We start from the raw sequence: 14,172 nt of genomic DNA on the forward strand, positions 1-14,172 counted from the left end.
GGATTTGAACTACTTCCTTGATAAATAGCGCCATCTGGTGACAACAACTTGGATCCACCCTGTAGTGTGCTGGCATGCCCATGCTTCTCATCCATCCACATAGCCGTTTTAGCCACACCTTGTATAAAAGGTCAGATCTAAACATATATCCACGAAAATGTGAAGTAACAACTTCATACAACGATTTAATCAATGTTTATTACCCAATTAAACATAATTATACTTTGGAAAGGCCAACTCACCATGAGCAGGTCTACAGTACACAACTGTAGGGAACTGGAATTCCTGGTAAGTTTCCTCAACAAACTGACAGAAACTTCAGGCGTTTAAGGAGGATTTGTATAAAACACTTTGCATAACACACATTTTTGTCCCAGTATCATTTCTTCTGACATTCCTTTTTACAAAGTAGGCCTACATAGTTGCACCTCCGATAATTTGAAATAAAATACATTCTTTAAAAAGTACATTCAAGTAAACAATAGGCTATCAACCCTGAGACTAGGTAAAGTGAGATATTAGCTATTCAGATTTCAGGGAAGCTCAGATATATCTCTTCAAGCGTGCGTGATGTCTGAATGGCCACGGGATGGTTCATGTTGATGAGAGAAGACACCAGACTGTCCACCATGGCTTTTAAACAGTCCTGCAGATCTCTAAGGTTCCGGACCTTCTGACAGTCAGAGTCCCTCATTGCCATGCGCACACAGATGTTCCTCGGCTCTATGCTTTCCTAGGTGGAGAGAGTAGAGGCACAGATAGAACAATGAGCCAGATATTTCACCGGATGTATAAATGTGAAGTATCAGGTTGGCGTTTCCACTCACAACCAAATATGGTGATGAGAGGAAGCCCAGTGGCCGGCAGTGGGAGAAGATGGAGCGAGATTGATTTTGGCCGACGTTCTGCAAATTTTCTCATCGATGAAACCAAATCTCCATACAGTTTCCAAAACTAAAATCTGTAACAAACAGAGTGGACTGAGTTTTGTAGACTTTACCCTTTGCCAAAGTTTAAAAAATTGTGTTGTTTAGGAGTGCAAGGGAGACTTGAGTTCTCACACACACGCATTTCACAGAGTAGGCGTTCCCTAACGGAAATATGCAAATAAATGCTAGATTGCGCCAATAGGTTCTCACTAGCTCGTGCTTGGCTCTGTTCATCGCCTTGCTCGTTTTGCCCACTATGATTTATTTGCTCCCATTGGAATCGACAGGCTCTGGTCTAGCTTGGGTTAGTTATGAAAAAATATTTGGTAGAGGCGTCCGCATACATAGGTTCGGTTTGCTCCTAGCAGAACTTGGCTAGACGAACATCTCTGCTCGCATATTCCCTAAGACCTTTGTTTGAAGAAAAAATAAATAAAAAAGCGGCAATATTACTTTTGTTTGTCGCTCGTGTCATCATAGCAACAACATAGCCAGTACAGTTCCTCAAAATAGCTTCAATTAAATAAGATGAATCAAGAAATCTGTAATAAATTGACATGTTTTATGTCTATTTACATCTAGATGCTTGGTGCAGTATTTCTCAAGTGAAAAAATGTGCATGAAAACTAGTCAGACTTGACTGATGGTCTCTTGCCACGGATGATTTGTTTACATCGAAGTTTAGGATAACTAATGTGGGCTAATCCACATTAATATTTGATAACTAATAAAGGAAGAGAAGCAATGTTTCCTCAAAATGTTTTTGCCACTGAGCAAATTTCAACTTCCAGCTCGAGTTTACTGTGAACACTGAGGTACCCGCTTTAAGTTACAGTTTCAGACAGTGTTCAAGTAAGCTACTGTGGCTATTTGATCATAATATAGGCCTACCAGTGTGGCCTACCATCAAAATCAACTGAGAAAATGCATTCCATAACATTTTAACTTGGAAATGGCTGTTCTTTCATTCAGCAGCCAATGTTTTTTGTGTTCAATGTAGGCCTACATTCCATGAGTCCTTTGAAAAATAAATCTGGGTTTGACATGAACCTGTTTATCCACTTGTCTTTCAGACAAGGAGGTGACTGAAAATACTCTTGTTGTTTGATGCAAGAAACCACTTTACAAAATAAAATGCATTATTATTAACATACAATTATTACAGAATTGGCTACACTGCGCCTTTAAGACAAAAAAAAGCTGTAATATGTCTCGAAATGTACACGTTTTGTGCTCTTGTAGGAAGCAATCACTCCATTGCTGTCTACAAATGATCTATAACTGGTCTTAATTTATGGTTAGGCATAAGGTTAGCAATGTGGTTATGGTTAGGTTCAAAATCCCATTTTAAGAAGAGAAATTGTAGAAATAGGAAGCCTTAGGACTTTGTGGCTGTGGTAACTAGTAACAACCGTTTAGAAACTCTGGTAAGAGCAGACAAGGAATGTTGTTTGTATACTCTTTGTTTGTTCTTTCTATATTTGACATTTTGAATTGCTTTACAATACAAAAAATAAAGGTTAACATAACTTACGTGTCAGGTTAGGATAATTAACGGTTAAAGTTAGGAAAAGGGTTAGTCTTAGCTACAATGCAACTGTTGTCAACAACTGTTGTCGCGACATTAAAGAAACGGCCACAGACCAATGGCTAGCATCAATTGGTGTAACTTGATATCAAGAAACACCTATATCAGAAAACGCCCCTAATAGTGGTCTGCAATTATACCCTTCATGAAAAAAAAGAACAAAACGTCGTCATAATATATCCGTGAACTGTTTCGACTGGGAAGCGTATGGTAAGCTTTTAGGTCTAGCCAACGTGAGTCAGTAATAACAAATGCACTGTTTATTTTTAACAAATACAAAATATTTTGATATCCATACCATAAAATAATGTTTTCTCATTCATGATAATTGTATTCTAATCTCTAGCCTATCAACCAAAAAGAAAGATTTCAAACATTTTTGTCAAATTATGCAAACCAGCCGATGCACACCATTACTCACCAAGAAATTAGAATTTCATATAAGGGATAAAACACTCACTTTAGGACGCAGAAATATCCTCAGATCCTGAAACGAACTATGACTGATTTCTTCCTCGACTGTGAGTATTTGGGTTAGAATATCGATTAGCTGCGTAATGACACTTTCACGCGCCTTTTCTGCTATTGTGCGGGCCGCTGCTGACGAGTCTTGGATGGTTGTCACTTGTTTTTCTAGTCCAAGTTTACTGGGCCTACTAATCGCTGTTTGGTGAGAGCGCACATTCTGTAGCAACTTCAGTGCTTCTGTTTGGTGCTCCATGGGACTGTACTGCAACGTTGCTGTCTACATTTGGGCCTCTCTCTGTGTCGCTGCCTGTAGCGCGATTGCACCTAGGTGCGCTTAAGTCACAAGAGTCTCCAACTCTCCCACTCACGCGTCAATAGTTGTGCTATCGCTGGTATTTGTGGTAATTAAATGTTAATGACAGCCACTTTCCCAACATACACACACATACATAGACACACACACACACACACCACCATTTTTCTCAACTGTTATCTGTTTACTTTAGTTAGCGAAAAGGGCCACAGGGAGTTGGAAAATGAGGAACCAGACCTAAAGTAAACAGGTCTAAGAACATCCCAACTGTACAAGGTTTAGACTATATAAGATCACACATCAACACCTCCTTATGCAGATTACAGTTACTGTGTACTCATGATTAGCATCTGGAAAGACTGAGAGGAGAGAAAGGAGACTTTCCTTGCTGTTGTCTAGCAGACCCCAAACTATAAAAAAAATAAATGTAACCTTTATTTAACAAGGCAAGCCAGAAAAGAACAAATTCTTATTTACAATGACGGCCTACCCCGGCCTCACCCGAACGGCGCTGGGCCAACTGTGCACCACCCTATGGGACTCACCAGGTGTCCCCCAGCAGGCGGCAGTCGCGACAACAACACAGAGCTCACCCAGGAGTCTCCCACAGATTGAATCAACCTGTTTATAATATCTAAACATCATTTTGTCAATGTGGTTACAAAGTTGAATCAACGTGGAGACCATTGGATCATCAACAAAAATTTGAGATACCGATTTATCACTTTTTGTCTACAGTATTTATAAAACTTCCCACTGGGCACACAGTGGTTTAATCAACATTGTTTCCACGTCATTTCAATGAAATTACGTTGAACCAGCATTGAATAGACATTGAATTGACATCTGTGCCCAGTGGGTTAGCAAGCATGTGTAGAAACATTGTTGATTCTTTGAAAACTGTCAGAACTAGCATGCCTTTGTGGAGTTCAACATTTCATTTCCTAAATGGTCTCAGATTTTCAAACGATGTGCTTCCAAATGGAGTCCAACTCCACATACTTAGAGCAGTCGGCAGAATCGTGAGTTCACGTCGTTGAGGTGGCCCTTTTGAAAAGGTGTAGTGTCTCCCAGAAAAGGTGTGTCTTCGTTGGTGAGGTCACTTAAAGAAGAAGCAGATGCCGTGGTTTGGCCATTCGTTTCCTCCTTTCTCACACTGTCTGGTTCTTCTGTGTGTAAATGGGACAAGAAAGACTCCTTTATCTGGCTGTATCATATGAAACTGCATCTTTCGTATCTTCTGATATGTAATGAAGGCTGTATAACTTGTCCAATAATAAACACATTTTGTTGTTAAATAACCATTTTTTTCTCCCTACTAGCTAGCAATTCAAACAAACCCCAATTGCCTCACCTCTCTCGCTCTCTCCCGCCCCCTGCTGGTTGTCTCTGTACACGCAGGGCTCTCCTGTCCCTCTGGCCATGATGGTGTCCTCAGACACACACAGGTTCTGCAGCAGGAAGTAGGTGGTCATCAGGCCTTTCCCCTTCACCTGGATCTCTCCTCTTTCCAGGATGTCAAAGCCCTTATCTTCCAGCGCACTGCAGATAGGTATAGTTAGAGAGAATCAGAACCATAAGAACTAAGTTCTTTGGCCAACTTTATTGGCAAATCTGAATGGGAGCCATGTTGGCACTACCTGTATGTGAAGGGGCTGAGGTGTATGTGGTCAGGCACTCCGTGACTCTCCATGCGGGAGGCAGTGTTGACTGTATCTCCAAACAGGCAGTATCGAGGCATCTTGTCCCCTACCACACCAGCCAGCACTGGACCTGTGTGCAGACCCACCCGAATCTGGTACACGCACGCCACACACACACACACAGACACACACACACCGCCACTTCAAATCACAATTCCTTAGCTTCATTAAAGAACAGCTCATTTTGGACTATAAAGTCACCTGGATAGGTTGCCCAGTGATAGGGTTGGTCACCTCCCGGGCAGCGATACGCATACCCAGGGCAAAGTTGGCCACCCGCTCTGCATGGCTGTCAGCTGGAATGGGAACCCCACCCACCACCATGTAGGCGTCTCCAATAGTCTCCACCTGGAAGAGCCGAGGCGTTCAGAGCACTCATTTAAAGGTTGGCTGCATCTCAATAGTCTAAAGTATTTTCCTTCCCTTATCTCCTCTCCTTCATTCAATCTTTCATTTACCCCTTCATGTACCTCTCTCTTTCTCTCTGTATACCTTGTACACGTCATGGACGCTGGTAAGGCGGTCGAACTTGGAGTACATGGAGTTGAGCATGTTGACGATCTGGATGGGCTCGCAGGCAGCACAGATATTGGTGAAGGTGACCACATCACTGAACAGGATGGTGCACACCTGGAACTCACCTGAAATAGAGGGAGAAAGGTGAAGCAGAGATGTTCGTAACGTCCACACTTTTCATTACACAGGTCTTCTAGCTCATTTGAAGAGTAGAACAAAATAAAAAGCAGCAGATATGCTGGCCCTGTCTGGAGGACCAGGTAGATATGGAATTAGGCAGACATTGCCATCGTACCTGCTTCCACCCTCTTGCCCTCCTTCAGCTGGTTGGCTACGTGGCGAGGCAACATGGCGTAGAGCAGAGTCTCCGTCTTCTTCTTCTCCGTCTCGAGGTGGCGTGAGAGGATCCTCAGCTCCTCCTATGAAATTACAACATGACAGATGAAGAGGATGAGAAAACAGTGGGATGAGAAACGGACAAAGAAGGAGAGGTGTATGTGCCTTTTTGCGCTCCAGCTGATTGGACAGCTCCATTTCGGCCAGACGCTGTTGGTTAAGCAGGATGAGGTCTCGGGTGGCGTCGTGCTGGGCGATGTCGGAGATGTGCAGACCCCTCTCCTCCAACTCCTGCAGACTGCGCAGCTTTGGGGAGCACAGGTACACCATACAGCCCAGAGACTCCATCCACACCATCTGACCTGGGTACAGGAGAGTTATTCAGTCATACCATGGACACAATGCAGAGCCAACCTGCACAATCAGACATCGGATCAGAGAAGGGGAGTTTGACTGAACCTCTGAGTTTGAGCATGGACTGATGCTGAGAGGCCAGCGGCACCATCTCCCGCCTGGTCTTCAGGACAAATTGGCTGTTGATGAACTTCCTGATGCTCTCGATGTTGAAGGTCACCTGCGGATGGACAATGCTGAAGTACTCATCCAGACGGATGTCCATCGTCTGCAGCCCAGGGACAAACTTCTGGATGTTAACCCCAGTCTGCTTCACCTTGAGCTGGGCAAACATAGAGAAGAGTACTGGTAACAATGTACCAATAGTACTAAAAGCTGCTTAATTATCGTTTTGCATAAACCTAGAAAGATACAAGTTGCCTTACCTGTTTATCAAAGACAATGTGGAAAGGGAAGGCATTGCAGAATGCTTGTTCCTCCATCCACAGCTTATCTGGGTAGCAGGGTGTGAACGACTTCAGAAGGTTGTCTGTGGACACACACACACACACACACACACACACACACACACACACACACACACACACACACACACACACACACACACACACACACACACACACACACACACACACACACAAGAATCGTTCTCATTAGATGTTCTCATATCAACATGAAAGCATCCAACAAACTTTGCTTTTGGAGTGAACACTTCAAGTAAAGAAAGAGCCCAACCTTTTCCAAACATGACAACGCTCCTAACCATGTCCCAGCGTGATCTTTTCCCAGCAGGGCAGTGGGGCAGACTGGCACACCTGGCTCTCATCCTCTCCAATGCCTGTGCTTGATGCTGTTACCAGACCAGAGGAATACACCAGGGATCTCACACTCAACCCCTGGAGGCCACAGTGTCTGCTGGGTGTAGTCTACTTTGCTCTTATTTTTTAACCCTCTAGACCTCATTCTACTTTCATTCCGTTATAAAACATGTAATACTTAAACACTGCTGCTTGACTCTTGTTTTGAATCATGACAAATTTAAATAAAAAAATGAACTTCTCACCCTCCTATCAATCTCCTCATCCTCCTTGGTTACCTCCTTGTTCTCTCTTTGGGGCCGGAAATCCCTCTTTGACCCTCTGCTCCTCTGAGAGACCAGGAAGACCACATGCTCTTTCTTCCCTGTGCGCTCATCTTCCTCTGATTGGTTAAGGATGGTCATGCTCACTTCGCTGTCAAAGAAGTCTTTGGCCACCGCCTCAATGATGCCTGGACAGATAGAAAAGAGATTAATCTACGTAGGTTAAAGGTACATTTTAGGTATGGATGATTAACGTACCTGGCACAATGTGATATAGGCCTTTCCTGTCCGAGTAGTAATGAAGCAACATCCTCCCATCCTCATTCTTCTCCACACGGAACGAGGGAGCGTTCATCTCCTGGAAGAAGGATATTTATTGCATACATAATCTTTTTTTAAATCTGGGCTCTAACGGATTGAAATACGTAGTAGATGATCCATTGTAGATGCCGTAAAGAGAAGGTCACCTGGTAGGAGAGAGCCAGGTAGCTGTGAAGAGCATCCAGGTTCTCAATGAATTCCACCAGGTTCCCCCCTAGCGTACGCAGCATGGTGTCGTACCCCGCCATCTTACAGAAGCTGAAGAAGTACTCCCCGAAAAGCTTCAGCACCACCTCAGAAGGCATGTCTGTGGCCACAACACCACCACATCATCATCATCATCACTATATCATCACCAACTGTAAAACTAAATGGTGCCTATCTCTCCCCTTAGTTTGGGACTGTGGACTGTCCCGTAATTCTAACCCTGACACGGTGTCATGTCCACAGGCTCTGGGGTGACCCTTCGGGTACAGGACACCTGGGCCACACTTGGGTCACCTGTGCCACACCTGGAGGGCCTCAGTAGGGACGTTGTTAACACCTGACCTCACCTTGAGGGCCTCAGCAGGGACGTTGTTAACACCTGGCCTTACACACCCCCTCCCCCGAGGTAGATACTCCTAACCACTGATATAAGGGTATCAAAAACACTGACCTGTGTTTCTGGTTCAAGATAAAACACCGTTATAGAATTGTAAAGAACGTAGAGACTGGTACTTACCCAGCATAGTACATGCCTCCTGCACCAGACGCAGAGTTATGACATCATCGTATATCTCGTAAGTCATGAACGTGTCCTGGACCTCTGCCAGGGTCCTGAAGAGATAGAGAGAATTGGCATACTCATGTCCTGAATCATTTCAAATTGACATCAACAGTTGCTTAGTACACAAAACACCAGACCTCAGTTTCTCCCATGTTTCTTCACCAAATTTCTCAATGACCAGAGATTTCAGACAGGTGTTTATGAATCCGTACTGCGAACACAAACAGCGAAGAAGAAGAGAGCGATATGAGATATCATAGTTGTCAAAAGCAAAACTAGAAGGACTTGATGTTAAAATCTACAAAAAGACATCTTGGTACTCACCATCTCTCTGTCCTCGTCCTACTGGTTTGTACTCTCTATGTACAGAACCCCTAACTCCTCTCTCTCTCTCACACACACACACACACACACACATGCACACACACGATGGAATTACTCTGCCACCATATGGTGAGAATAAGACATTGCAGGGCATCCAGTCCCATCTTCTTGTTGCATGAATCCTGTCTTCAATTATTTTATTATTCTCAATGTGTATTCTTTCTCTTGGTTGATGATCAAATCAGTGGAGGCTGCTGAGGGGAGGACGGCTCATAATAATGTCTTGAACGGAGTGAATGGAATGACATCAAACACATGGAAACCACACGTTTGATGTATTTGATGCCATTCTGCCTATTCCGCTCCAGCAATTACCACGAGTCTGTCTTTCCCAATTAAGGTGCCACCAACCTCCTGTGGTTACAATATATACTGAGTGTACAAAACATTACATAAAATGATAAAGTGAATCCAGGTGAAAGCCATGTTCTTTTATTGATGTAATCTGTTAAATCCACTTCAATCAGTGTAGATGAAGGGGAGGAGACAGGTTAAAGAAGGGGTTTTAAGCCTTGAGATAATTGAGACATTGATTGTGCATGTGTGCCATTCAGAGGGTGGATGGGCCAGACAAAAGATTTAAGTGCCTTTGAACGGGAAATGGTAGTAGGTGCCAGGCACACCGGTTTGTGTCAAGAACTGCAACGCTGCTGGGTTTTTTATGCTCAACAGTTTACCATCTGTATCAAAAATGGTCCACTACCGGAAGGACATCCAGCCAACTTAACCCAACTGTGGGAAGTATGGAGTCAACATGGGCCAGCATCCATGTAGAACGCTTTGGACACCTTGTAGAGTCCATACCCTGACAAATTGAGGCTGTTCTGAAGGCAAAAGGGGCTACAACTCAATAGTAGGAATGTGTTCCTAATGTTTTGTAGGTCTGTATGTCAGTAGTATAGAACACACAGTTGCCTGAACTTGTATTGGTTGGAATTCCTTGTGCATGGTCCTGAAATAGTGTCCAGGTCAATGTTGCAGGCTGCATGTGAGATTAAGGGTTAACAGCCTCATAGGAATTTGGTCTATTTTAAGGTAATAACGCATTTCAGTCTTTGGATGCAAAAGGAAGCTATTTTATTTTTCTAATATATAATTACTTGACATAGTCTGCAAAAACCATAAACAGTTGTAAAGTTTAGATGTCTGTCTTTTCAGAGCGTTTTCATGACGGAACACAAACTAGGCCCTGCATTTTGTAGTGGTAATTTAACCTACACTGTTGTGTTTTGAATCCCAGCGCTTTCAAATAAACAATTATGATTGCGCTGCCTATGCTTTCCCACGAGCTATAAATTCTGTTGTTCCCCCAATAAAATGTTACAAGTGTCACAACACATCACGCGTAACACAAGACAAGACACTAAATTGTAAAAACTGATACTTCCTGGTATGCTTTCCAAAAAACACATGGCTCCCTAAAATAAAGTGTGAACTGACGCAAAGTTACTTTGATCATTGCTGTAAAAGGTGGATTTGCTCAGGATCATGTTCAGTTTGTCGGAAATTTCCAGACCCGTTCATGTTCATGTTCATGTTCAGTTTGTCGGAAATTTCCAGACCCCTCAAGGAGGGTCAAATGTCAAGACGATTTGGAATCAAACAAACATTGATTTGGCGTGAACTATCACGTGAACTACTTTTTTTTAACTAACTTAAAATTGCCTCTGACATTACGTCACAGCAATTTTTATTTTACAATGGTCATAACAATTGGCAGTAGTTTCTGTTAATCTTTAATTCAATGTACTTTTCCAAAAGAAAACCCCTCCAACAGTAAAGTGCTTATATGCGGTGTGTAACCAGACAGTAGAGAAATCATTCCCAGACCATCTCTGGTGTAACTTCAGGAAGAGAAGAATCAATAGCCTACAGCTGAATCAAGTGCAGCATTGCCAAAGGAGGAGCACGTAAGACCTTGAACGTTTATTTATTTAAATACAGAGTTTTTACGATCGACAACCAATCACAGCCATTCTCAACGCTTTTTGTGTTATGTGGGTTTTGTAATCAGCGTGAGTCATTTCACATGGAGGGCAATGAAATGACAATGGTGTAACTGATAAGGTAGAGATACTAAAACACAGCGAAAATACAGTTTAGAGCATGTAGGCTTTTCAGTTGTAATACGAGTAACACTTCAACAACAGCGGAATATACAGTATAAACTCATACTATATTTACGGTCTTGTTCTACACAGGGATGTTGTGTGAAAGCGCACTCTGGGGCATGGGTCACCATGAAGACTTGGTGAGAGAACTCACTCTTCCTCACGCCTCTCTATCAGAGCCATCATCAGAAAACAACAGAGACTGGGGTAGTTTCTACCCGCATCTCTCCAAATGCGCCAACATCGAGGATGATGGCAGGGAAAATATGGAAAACCATACAAGGAAAGAGGCGGTGAAACAAAGATCGGCTCATCAAGAAAAGGGACTGGTCCCAGGAAACCAAGTAGTGAGGAATATGGCATCACCCCATTCTACAGAGCGGTTTGGACCAACAGGGAGAGGGAAGTCATCAGGAGCCGGACGGACACTGGTACTGTGTCAGACGTCATCTCCAAGCCTCTCGCAGAGTCGCACTAAAAACGATGTGGTGTAAAGCCCGCCTCTTCATTTTCCATGGACATATTTAACAGTGGCTTATGGAACAATGTTATTTATTTTGTATGTCATTTCACTATCCTTCATAACCTGTGCTTTTTCGCTGACACGGGTGCCAGTTGTACGGTGTTTCCTCCGACACATTGGTGTTGCTGGTTTTCGGCGAGCAGTGTGTCAAGTATCAGTGTGGCTTGGCAGGGTCGTGTTTCGGAGGACGCATGACTCTCGACCTTCGCCTCTCCGTAGTCGGTACGGGAGTTGCAGAGATGCGACAAGACTGTAACTACCATTTGGATATCACGAAATTGTGGAGAAAAAGGGGTAAAAAGTACAAACAAAAATGATAATGACCTGTGCTTGATATCCTGTTCAACCCTTCCTGTGAATTAAATAGCCCTATAGGCCTATTGCTTATTGCATTTGTTTGATTGAAGGATGACTAAATGTGCAGTGTTTATACATTGTTCTTTCAACTATGTATTATTGATGGAGACGAAGCCAGACTTAACATTCACCATCACTGGCACACTGTAACAGGATCGCGTGGAATGAATCCTGTACTCTATTCTGTGTTGATGTTATTAACAAATAGGGATAGAATAGGCTTGCACTTGTTTCTTATCATTATTCCTTTCCATTCAATCTAGGTCCATTCCAGATAGTGAATATAGATATTTAGGTCCATGAATTATCTATCTAGGTCTATGAAAATACTATAGATGTTAGTTACCATAACTGCCCTCAGATCCAGGAAGCACTTACGAGAGTAACATTTAGTTGTACATTTATGTTCAGTCATTTTTCTTAGAAACAGAACACCATATTTTGCAAAAATGTTCTCTGTTTTATTTCATTTGAAAGTAGCTGCTGTCACTCCACCAGAACGCAAGTCTAGACTATTCAATGATTAATACCATTCATATGGGCACAACATACAGAGCCTTCAGAAACTATTCATAGCCCTTGACTTATTCCACATTTTGTTGTATTTGTATTTATTAGGGATCCCCATTAGCTGCTGTACTTTTAAGGGCCAGCCGTGCTGCCCTGTTCTGAGCCAACTGTCATTTTCCCAAGTCCCTCTTTGTGGCACCTGGCCACACTACTGAACAGTAGTCTAGTTGCGACAAAACTAGGGCGTGGAGTACTTGCCTTGTTGATAGTGTTGTTAAGAAGGCAGAGCAGTGCTTTATTATGGACAGACTTCTCCCCATCTTAGCTACTGTTGTATCAATATGTTTGACCGTGACAGTTTACACTCCATGGTTACTCCAAGCAGTTTAGTCACCTCAACTTGATACATTTCCACATTATTTTTACAAGACGCAGTTGAGGTTTAGGGTTTAGTGAATGATTTGTCCCAAATACAATGCTTTTAGTTTTAGAAATATTTAGGACTAGCTTATTCCTTGCTACCTATTTCGAAACTAACTGCAGCTCTTTGTTAAGTGTTGCAGTCATTTCAGTCGCTGTAGTAGCTGACGTGTATAGTGTTGAGTCATCCGCATACATAGACACATTGGCCTTACTTAAAGCCAGTGGCATGTCGTTAGTAAAGATTGAAAAATGGCAGGGGCCAAAACAGCTAGAATTCCTGATTCTACCTGGATTACGCTTGAGAGGCTTCCATTAAAGAACACCCTCTGTGTTCTGTTAGACAAGTAACTAACTCTTTATCCACATTATAGCAGGGGGTGTAAAGCCATAACACATACACTTTTCCAGCAGCAGACTCAAAAGCTGAACTGAAGTCTAACAAGACAGCCCCCACAATCATTTTATCATCAATTTCTCTCAGCCAATCATCAGTCATCTGTGTAAGTGCAGTGCTTGTTTGAGTGTCCTTTCCTATAAGCGTGCTGAAAGTCTGTTGTCAATTACAGCCTGAATTCAAAATTGATTAAATATTTTTTTAAATCCTCACCCATCTACACACAATACCCCATAATGACAAAGTGAAAGCATGTTTTTAGAAATTCTTGCAAATGTGTTGAATCTTAAGTACAGAAATATCTAATTTACGTAAGTATTCACAACCTTGAGTCACCTTTGGCAGTGATTACAGCTGTGAGTCTTTCTGGGTAAGTGTCTAATAGCTTTACATACCTGGATTGTACAGTATTTTCCCATTATTCTTTTAAAAATTCTTCAAGCTCTGTCAAGTTGGTTGTTGATCATTGTTAGACAGCCATTTTCAAGTCTTGCCATAGATTTTCAAGACGATTTTAAGTCAAAACTGTAATTAGGCCACTTAGGAACATTCAATGTCATCTTGGTAAGCAACTCCAGCGTATATTTGGCCTTGTGTTTTAGGTTATTGTCCTGCTGAAAGGTGAATTTGTCTCCCAGTGTCTGTTGGAAAGCAGACTGAACCAGATTTTCCTATAGGATTTTGCTTGTGCTTAGCTCTATTCCGTTTCTTTTTATCCTAAAAAACTCCCTAGTCCTTGCCGATGACAAGCATACCCATAAAACCATGCTTGAAAATATGAAGATAATAGAAAGTGATGTGTTGTGTTGGATTTGCCCAAACATAACGCTTTGTATTCAAGACAAAGTTAATGTATTTGCCACATTTTTTGCAGTTGTACTTTTTTGCCTTATTGCAAACAGGATGCATGTTTTGGAATATTTTTATTCTGTAATGGCTTCCATCTTTTCACTCTGTCATTTAGGTTAGTAGTGTAGAGTAACTACAATGTTATTGATCCATTCTCAGATTTCTCCTATCACAGCCATTAAACTCTGTAACTATTTTAATGTCACCATTAGCCTCATGGTTAGATCCCTGAGAGATTTCTTT

At 42.4% G+C, this 14,172-nt stretch overlaps 1 protein-coding gene and 1 long non-coding RNA gene across 2 annotated transcripts; one reads left to right on the forward strand and one right to left on the reverse strand.

The window, feature by feature from the left end:
• Positions 1-179: 179 nt before the first annotated feature.
• On the reverse strand, positions 180-8,428 carry gucy1b2 (guanylate cyclase 1, soluble, beta 2). Its single transcript, XM_045699038.1, has 15 exons — positions 8,334-8,428; positions 7,756-7,916; positions 7,547-7,646; positions 7,271-7,476; positions 6,943-7,057; positions 6,633-6,736; positions 6,313-6,529; positions 6,019-6,215; positions 5,813-5,936; positions 5,494-5,642; positions 5,203-5,349; positions 4,939-5,093; positions 4,653-4,840; positions 2,978-4,467; positions 180-733 (listed from the first exon to the last, which is right to left on the reverse strand). Exons 1-14 carry the CDS (start codon positions 8,398-8,400, stop codon positions 4,301-4,303), a joined length of 2,097 nt encoding a protein of 698 aa, XP_045554994.1. The 5' UTR covers positions 8,401-8,428; the 3' UTR covers positions 180-733; positions 2,978-4,300.
• Positions 8,429-10,331: 1,903 nt separating this feature from the next.
• On the forward strand, positions 10,332-11,774 carry LOC123728172 (uncharacterized). The gene is made up of 2 exons (XR_006760019.1): positions 10,332-10,672; positions 10,964-11,774. It is a non-coding gene; the product is annotated as an uncharacterized lncRNA (long non-coding RNA).
• The last annotated feature ends 2,398 nt before the right edge of the window (positions 11,775-14,172 follow it).

The sequence above is a fragment of the Salmo salar genome, chromosome ssa17 (assembly GCF_905237065.1).
Source record: "Salmo salar chromosome ssa17, Ssal_v3.1, whole genome shotgun sequence".
Lineage (NCBI taxonomy): Eukaryota > Metazoa > Chordata > Actinopteri > Salmoniformes > Salmonidae > Salmo > Salmo salar.

Excerpts from the sequence above, each read along its gene's own strand:
- gucy1b2 (XM_045699038.1), bottom strand. The coding sequence starts at position 8,400 with ATGACTTACGAGATATACGATGATGTCATAACTCTGCGTCTGGTGCAG. Across the intron at positions 6,737-6,942 it reads CGTTGTCATGTTTGGAAAAG|ACAACCTTCTGAAGTCGTTC; the intron begins GTTGGGCTCTTT and ends GTGTGTCCACAG. Across the intron at positions 6,530-6,632 it reads ACATTGTCTTTGATAAACAG|CTCAAGGTGAAGCAGACTGG; the intron begins GTAAGGCAACTT and ends ATGTTTGCCCAG.